At 28.8% G+C, this 9572-nt stretch overlaps 1 protein-coding gene across 1 annotated transcript; it reads left to right on the top strand.

Moving 5' to 3' along the window:
- The first annotated feature begins 8301 nt into the window (after positions 1 to 8301).
- On the top strand, positions 8302 to 9217 carry LOC129284322 (E3 ubiquitin-protein ligase RHA2A-like). Its single transcript, XM_054919747.1, has one exon. The coding sequence runs from the start codon at positions 8419 to 8421 to the stop codon at positions 8938 to 8940; it is 522 nt and encodes a 173-aa protein (XP_054775722.1). The 5' UTR covers positions 8302 to 8418; the 3' UTR covers positions 8941 to 9217.
- Positions 9218 to 9572: the final 355 nt, after the last annotated feature.

Raw genomic sequence — 9572 nt, 5'->3', positions numbered from 1 at the left:
TTTCTTTCACATGGATGTGCGCGTGTGTGTGTCATACACTAGGAAAAAACTATTGTGCCTGTAAAAGATGTTCATCTAATATTCTTGTTTCAAAAGCAAAACGTGTTCAATGTATCCATGGAATGAGACTACATGCAATTGACTTGGCTTTTCATAATATTTGGTACACAAGAAGATTTAATTATTTTCTATTAAAAAAATAAACTTGTGTCCTTTTTTTATCAGACATGTTGCAACAAAAAAATCTGCTTATAAAAGAATTGCACCACGCAATGTGATCGAGTGGTTGAGATAAAATAATAAACATAAGAATCAATAATTTCTAAAGTGCTGCTTATTCACTTGTTTGATTGAAATTATTTTCATTGTGTAAATGTATGCACTTGTTTCGAGTTTTGAAATTTTGAGTTCTTTATTTTTTATAATTGGTTCATCAATTTAAATTATTCAAAGATTTTTTTAACAGGTATTCAAAATAATTATTCAAAAAACAATTTTTTTTCGTTAACGAACTTTGACCATTAAATTGTACTCTATATATATATATATATATATATTATTTTATAATCTTAAAAGTGATCAATTAGGATTTTTTTTTCCTTTGAAACGTGCCTGCCATAATCACCGTTTTATTTATTTATTTTTAGAATAACAACTAGGTTCTGAAATTTTTTTTTGAAAAAAATGAATTATAAATATTTATTTAAATTGTTGCAAATTTCAAAGTCAAAATTGAAAATTAAATATTTAAATTTTAAATGTAACTTTTAATTTGCAACTAAGATTTTCACTTACAATTATCTGAATTGATATTTACAAATTGTTTTTTAAATTTTTTTATCAAAAATCTAATTATTATTGGATACATTGATACTTTTGAACATAATTTGTGGAGTCTCTCTCTCTTGCCAAACGAACGCCCTTCTCACTTATGCATGTGTGTATGAAACTTACACTTAAGAAAATGTATTGTCTCTCTCAAAAAGATGTACGTTTGATATTTTTAATTCAAAAGCAAAACATGTTCAATGTATGTATGAAATAAGTCCAAAGGCCGTTGGATTGGCTTTTCGTTGGTGAACGCAAGCAAAACAGGCTGCGGATTCAGATAAAAGATTGCGTTGAGTTAATTTCTTTTTTCAAAAAAAAATCACTTCTAAAATTCTATATTAAATCAAGCATATTAAAAAATATAAAATATTTTTAACCGAATCTCACTCCCAGTAAAGTAATTACTTATTTTTAAATTAACCTTATCTTTTCATATTTACTCTTATTTATAAAATGTTTCACCTTAAAATAAAATATAAAGTGATTTATTTAATAGGGACACTTTAAAAAAAACAATGATTACACATTGAAAGATTAAAAATGTCTTATATTTTTTAATATTTAACCCTTCAAAAAATACTTTATATTTTTTTAACAGAGAGAGTACTAATTAAGAACAACCTAAATATATATCCAGCATATTTGAATTATGAAAATTTAATTAATGGCTTGTACTCCCTCTGTTTAAAATATAATATATTTTTATCCGAATCTCACCTCAATAAAATACTTTTCTTTAAATTAATCATTTTTTTATTTACCCTTATTTAATAGGATATTTTACCCTAAAATGAATATAAAGTGATTTATGCAATAGGAACACTTTTAAAAAATAGGTAATAATTATATCTTAAAAAATTAAAAATATTTTATATTTTTAAACATCCAATCTTTTAAAAATATTTTATATTTTTTAACAAAAGGTATATATTAAATTGGAAATTTTCATTGTAATCCTCTCATTGTAATAATTGTCAAGAGTGCCCTTCAATTTTAAGAAATATGGATCTAATTAGGTCATTTCATCTTAGTTAAGAATAGTTTTCAATTACTTCACATATATGGCTGCGATCTGACAACATCAACTTGCCAAATGGCTAATAATTGAAGTGACAATTATCATAATTTTCTTAATTCAACAAAGACCAAAGTAATTAAGGGATGATGATGGTCATTATCATAATCATGTGTAATGATTCGATAGAAGCCTTGAATCTCATTGCAAGTATAGTAATTTTAATATTAAGAATTTAAGATAATTGACATTTGATTCCCCTCTCATTGGATGTAGGAATTTGTTGTACACTTAACTTTTTTTATTACAAATTACGCGAATTTTTTTTAATTTAGTATAGAAACCAAAAGTATAAATCTTTATAAAAATTTTAAAATGAATGAAATTTAAAAAAAGGAATATCAAAATGCTGTCTGTCTTTCCTTAAAATAATGGATTCAAATTCTGTCTCTCTCTTTTTTTTTTTTTTTTTTGCCTTAGAGACAATGTACTTTAATTTAAACTATCTTTCAACGAGCTAAAGAAGGAGTTTCTAGGTTTTTAACAAGTTTGATCATGTTGAGTATAAAATATAAAGTATATAGTAATTTTTTTTTATCGTGTTCCAAAAATATCTCCCAATTGAAAGTCAAGAAATAATTTTGTTCATTCTCTTGAGTTGAATACTTGGTCTGCTGTATTTTTCTTCTTTCTTGAACACTTCGGCTTGTATTTGTTAATTTTTTTTTTGAATGAAATTTTCTATTCTCCACTAAATTTTTTTTGTTTAGGTTAAAAAAAAGAGAAGAAAAGATTCTTTTTTATATGCATAGTCAGAGATCAAACCCCTGAATACAATATGTTTAAAAAACCTAATAATGCACCGTATTGGTGTATAATAAATTATTCTAAAATATAGAAAATCCGCATAACATATTAAAAATGTGTATAATTTAAAATAAATATAGTCTATAAGAGTTTAAAATTTGTAAGTGCGAAGTTAAAAATAATCATAATATTCACAACTTAAAAAAAAAGGAAGGCAAAAGTCTTAGAGAAAATAAAACATTACACCCACATCTTAAAGTCCATTAGCTTAGTCATGTGTGACTTAAAGACTTTGTACTTGTAACATCAAAAAAATTTTAATCTTGATTTATTCACCTAATGAAGGTAATTAGTAAGTTAATGAGGTATGTGGTCAGAGGGGCTTAACTTGACATAATTATTATAACTTCAGCCTTAGAAATGGGTTCGGATCGATGGGGGCCACCTAGGTAAGGAAAAAGAAAGAAAAAGTGAAGAATTATTTTTTGTGCCACACACTGCGATGCATGGTTGCTCTGCCATGGCTCACGAGAAATTTAAATAAACGAGCTCCTCTGTGTCACGCGCCACGGCAGAGGGCAGCGTGTGCTGTGGTGCCTAGCCAAAATTTTTGATAAATCAATTCATGAGCTACGTGAAAATAGAAGAAAAAAGAAGAAGAAAATGAAGAGCTTGACTTTGGCTCTACTAGGGCATGACATTAAATTCTATTGTTAATAGATTTAAGCTCCCAAACATCTAAAGTAAGTTTATGGTGCCTTGTTCTTCCTCATTTATGATAATTTCTGGTAGGGTTTGACTTGAAAGATAGATTTTCAGTCCATAGGAGTATGGGTCTAATTTCATTGGTTACAATAAATATAATGGTTTGTATTAGAACACCACATTGATGATTTTAGAAGTGGTTGGTCCATAGAAGTATTTATTATCTAAAAATTATCATAAATATGGTAGTTAGGAGAGGTTAATATGTATTAATGATGGTTTGAGGTGTTGTTAATGATAATGTGCATTTATGAAATTTAATGAGCCTATTGAGTATAAATAGGTAGTGATTATGAGTTGATAAAAATAGAGTGTGTGGAGTTTTATATTGATGAAACTTCAAGAGTTAGACAATGATGATATTCTTATGGTATGGATGTAGAGAGGTTCCTTTTTGGTACCATTCGAGCTTGTTGAAGCTTTAGAAAATTGGTATAGTAAGAGGTAAACTTTTGACCTCTCAAAGGTTTGAGGTAACCGAAAAACACTTAATTCTTATAGTTGAATGTTAATTGTATTTGTGAAATATGAATTATGATTAAATTAGTGATGCATATTGGCAAAGTGCTTGATTTGTGAAATGGTTTTTGAAAAGAAAACCTTAATTTTGCCACCCTTAATATTTTATAAAATTGATTATGATTTATTACTATGGATGGAGAATTGTGATATATTATGTGTTGAATTGTGGAGTATTAAGTTATGTGAGTTCATGTATTTTGAATTGATTGTTAAAATGCATATTATGTGAGAAATGTGCATAGCATGATCATCGGTAGGAGTTCGTTTAGGGAGAGGAGTAGATTGGTTGAAAATTCACGTGGTATTGGCAGTGATTGTTGAAATCAAGAACTAGCCTTGGCACCGACTGTTAGAATTAGGAAGTAGCCCTTGTCTCATGGTTGATTCAGGACTGTCCTACTTATTCTATGAGGGACTCAAACCTAACTAGTCTTCATTGGTGTATGAGAAGGCTAGATTAGGGGTACAACACTCCATGGTTATTATTATTAGGAGAAATTGGATTACATAAGTGAGTGAGTTCACCCTGGCCTGGTAGCTCCTTACAAGTGAAAGGCTGAGTTAGTCCGTGAAAGATGTAGCCACGTGATAGCCATCAGTTTCGTGTCGAAGGTAACAAAAGGATATAAGGTTGGTATCTGATCATGCATATAAGTTCGATCACATGATTGTTAGTTTCGTGGTCCAGTATATGTTGAGGGCGCCTGGTTGTTATTTTTGTGATCCTGTGTTATGTTTTGCAAAATAACATGATTAAATGTTTTGTGGCAAGCCCGATTACATAGTTGTTAGTTTTATAAATCGTGGCCAAGTGTCATATGTTATTCATGTTTACTTATCTAATTGCATCTATTTATAATTGATAGGCAACTGTATGGGTTAAGTGAAACTTGGTTACTAAGTAATTGTACTAACCCCTCAATTCTCAATATTTTAGGGACCTAATTCATCGGATTTGAGTCAGGAAAACATATAGAGGCTTAGAATTTGTGGAGTAATCCTCTATATGCTTTTCTTCTGTTACTATCATGTGTATTTGTTAATGTAATTGTCAGTTAGGATTAATTGACATGATTTATGCATTACTTGCATGATTTTGCGTATAACTAATGTATTTTGTACCTTAGGTTAGTGAGTTTTGGTTGTGAACCCTTGGATAGGGCCAAAATACTTGTGCAAATAGAAAAATATATATTTTGAGAAATTTAGAATGAAATTATTGATTTTGTGCAACATTTACTCCCCCTTTATGTTTTGTGAAAATCAGATTTGAGTGATGATTTTATTATATAAGTGTTTTTAATTGTGTGTAGTGCATTGCATGAGTCCGTAAGAGTCTATTGAGTGTGGTCAAATGATTGGTGTAAACTATTGGCACGTGTGGTTGAGTTTGGGACACCCTCTTTGAAAAATTTTGTAAAAAAGTGGTCAAAATGGGTTATGGTGTCCAACTTTTTTATAAAAAATGAGTTTGAATGTGAAACTAGTGCCATTTGCTAGAGTTAGGAGAAAGCTCCGTGTACACACTGAAACCATCTCAATTGAATGTCGGACGAAGATTTGGGATGCGTCAAAAGTTTGCTCTCTATGTTGTCAAATGACACTTATGCTATTAAATTTCGTGCAATATGTCACAGCGCACAAGTCACTTTCTACACAAAGTCTGTTTTTGAGTTTAAAAACTTATTATTTTGGATCCCAATTGATTTTCAAGCTTCTGTTTTACTTTCAAAACTCTAATTTGAACTTATTAAATCATGTTTGAGATTTAAATTGTCTAGATTGAGATTCTTTTAAAAGAATTTTAAAAAATTTCTTTTTATAAAATTTATAATGTGGTAATTGTTTAAGGGTTAAACCTTGAAATACCATGATTTGAAGTCAATTATGGTTTAACTTCAAGAAGGTTATAGTACTCTAGTGGCAACTAGAACATGATAGTTGCGTTAGAGAATGTTTGTATATAATTTCATAAAATCATAATTTTCCTTGATTTTTAATTATACTTTATAATTTTGCTTAAAATCAATCTTATTAATTAATTTTATAAATCAATTATATATCTCATAAAAAAATCAATTACTTTTCTTATCTTGTTTATAAGTCATTCCCAATATATTTTATCAAAATCAAAAAAAAACCTTAAACCTTATTAGCTTTGTCTTAAAATTTAACAAATTTTTACCTTTACTCCTAATAAATATACTTAAATCTCATTACTATTATTTTTATTTAAAGCATTTAATAAAGAAAAAAATATAAAGAGGAGCATTGAAAATTAAGAGGTGCCTTATATATAAGATTAAATTTTTTCCTCTTTATCCTATAAATAAGACTAAAGGTGTACATTCAAAATCCATCATGTTAAGTTTTTTTAATAGATGTACAAACATGCCCATATTATATGGATAGGCAATTAGTACGGGTATTGCTTCTCTAAACACATGCTTAATTATGTGATGTCTCTTAACTAATTTCTCGACCACAATCTTCTGATGGATCTCCTCACTAACATTTAAATTATAATAGGGGGAAAGGAGGAAGGCCATCCAACTCTTTGCAATTAGAAAATTAAAGTGCAACTACAAAAACAAGCCAAACGGGGGCATAGTTTCAGGAACATGCCTATACATTTCTTTAATGGGAAAAGGATAACAGCATTCAATATCAAATAAGGCTCAAATAATTTTAAAATATTATTATAAGTTTAGGAAATTGGTTTGAAAATAATTTTAAATGAAAAAAAACTATAATACTCATACTTTTCTTTTTTAATTGACAAATAATCATTCATTAATTAACAAACACCAGTTCACATTTAATAAAAAGCTATTCTTTAATTAACAAGTTCAAAAATATAAAAGAACTTGACAAGTATAAATTATGTTTTAATAAATAACTATTCATTAACTAACAAGTACACATTCACATTTAACAAGAAGCCCTTTGTTAATTGACAAGTTTAAAATCTAAAAAAATTGAGTTGTGAAAAGAGATAAGTGTAGATTGTGTTTCAAAAAGCTAAGTAGTCATTTATTAATTAATAAGTATTTATTCACATTTAATGAGGAGTTATTTTCTAATTAACAAGTTTTTTTTTAAAAAAAGAAAAGTAAAGATATTATAATCTTTTTCCATTTAAAGTTATTTCCAAATCAGTTTTCTAATCATGCAATGATATTTTAAAAATTTTTAATATTTATTTAATATTAAATTGCTTCACCCACCCTTGAGATATTTTCCCTTCTTTTAATCATTTGATATTTTTGAACATATCAATTTGAATTGCAAAAAATAATTTATTTATATATATATATATATATTACCTCCATTTTAAAATTTAAAATATTTTTAACTGAATCTCACTTTAACAAAGTAATTATTTATTCTCAAATTAATACTATTGTTTCATTTTTGTCCCAATTTAAGAAGGTGTTTTACTCTAAAATATATATAAAGTTATTTTTTCATTAGCAATACTTTTAAAAAATGAGTAATTATTACACATTAAAATACTAAAAATATTTTACATTTTTTAACGGATGGAATATAATTTATGAGTAATCTAATTTATTACAATTTCTTATACATATGGATGATGATATACTAAATCCTCTATCAGGAAAAAAAAGAAATTTAAAAGAGTAACATAACTTAGGAAAAAATATTATATGTTTTAAGAGTATTATGCTATTTATATTCTCTATAATTTTAAATCCAATAAATTAATAGTAATATTTTCTATTTTATCAAATATACAATCTCTCTTTTTATTAAAATATCTCTCTGCATTCCCGCTCACTTTAAGTCTAAATTTTTATTTTCAAAATAAATAATATAACACACAAAGAATGTAATAATCTGTTTTCAAATTCACAGTTATTATTTCATTTCTGTTGAAAAAAATTTAAAAAATATTATAATTCACGTACACATGATCATACTTATTTTTCTACTTTATTTATTTCTTTAATGAACTATGCATTACTCCCTTTCATTATTTGACTCCTTTTTTAAAAGCAACAGTAAATTGATTTAAATTTAATTTTTTGATTTATTATTTAAAGGTAGTATAACAAAATAAAATAATTTGCTCAAAAATAATAATAATAATAATAAAATAACTATATATATATATATATATAACTCAGCAAAACCTGGCTTTTGCATTGTCTTTTTATTTTGTCACATGAGACTCACGGGGCATAAGATTGCATTATTTTTCCCTCACTTTTTGTCTATTTTTGTTCTTATTATTCTACTCAATTATCATTATTATTGTTATTATTATTTAAATTTTTTTTTTTTACCATCTCTTCTCTCTCCCCTTTTATAGGGACCAAGCGCCTCGTCTCTCTTTCTCAATCCACACACCCTTCTCTCTCTCTTCTCTCTTCTCTCTACTCTCTTCTATTCACTGGAAGAATTATCATCCAACCAGAAAACCAAGTTTATATCATCAAGAGATAGAGAGAGAGATGGGTTTGCAAAACCAGCTAAACGACGTCGCTTCAGATTCGATTCCTCTGCTTTTCTTGGCCTTCGTCGCCGACTGCTTCAATCAGCTCCGTTCCTTCCTCATCGCTCTCCTCCAATCGCTAGGACTCTCCAGATTCGACCCGAACCCGGCCGTAGTCGACGATGGATTTTTCACAGCCGTCGGATCGGGCCTTGCCAGCTTGATCGTCCTCTCCGAGCAGCTCAATCTTAATCAACGCGTCTCCTACCGATACTCCGTTGTAGGTGGCGGCGATGAGGGTCCTGCCGGCGTGATTGGTTCTCCCAAGTGTGTGGTGTGCCAGAGCACCTTCGAAGACGGAGACCAGGTTCGACGCCTTCCGTGCTGCCATGTGTTTCACCGATGCTGCTTCGATGGTTGGCTGGACCACCTCAATTTCAACTGCCCCCTCTGTCGGACGCCGGTTGTCTCCGACGAGCGCGTGGCCCTTGCTGAGCAGCGCGTCGGTCCCGAGCTTGTTGCCTGGTTCTCTTCGCGGTGAAGCGATGTCGTTGTGTTGCATGATTGGGGACGGAACGGTAGCTTCGAATTTTTATTTACCGTTTTCTTTTTATATGCGGTTGTTTCGTTAGGGCAGTTTTGTCTTTTCATTTTTGTAATTTAATTAGGTTTATTAGTTTTTTTTATTTATTGTTTTCGTATTCGTGTTTTTTTTTTTTTTTAAGGACTCTGATTGTGATATATCCCAGGGTTCTTTTCGAGCTGCTGTAAATTACAGGCTTTGTGTTAATAATAATAAGTGATTAAGTTATGAAGCATATGCAAATTTCTATTGTAAAAAAGACAACCACCTGGACTTTCATTTTTTCCGGTTTTTTAATTTAAAGTTTTTTAATGGATAAAATAATCATTATTTTAATATTAAAAAAACATCATGACCAAGTAAATATTAATGTTGGAGCTTTATCGAATTTAATTGAAGTAACTTTTTTAAGAAAGTTTTATGTATTTATTAATGCTATTTTCTTTTGCCAAATAGTACAACCCACTACTTAAAATCAATCCTAAATAAAGACATGTTCTCACTAAAGCCAGTTCCATTATTTTTGGATTTTTCTTTTGGAATAAAAGTTGTAGGAAGCCAACTTCGGATTAAAAACATTAACTGCTTTG

Source organism: Prosopis cineraria, unplaced genomic scaffold (assembly GCF_029017545.1).
Source record: "Prosopis cineraria cultivar Desert tree isolate PC_DT_omini unplaced genomic scaffold, ASM2901754v1 PC10, whole genome shotgun sequence".
Lineage (NCBI taxonomy): Eukaryota > Viridiplantae > Streptophyta > Magnoliopsida > Fabales > Fabaceae > Prosopis > Prosopis cineraria.
This window is presented reverse-complemented; position numbering and strand designations above follow the sequence as displayed.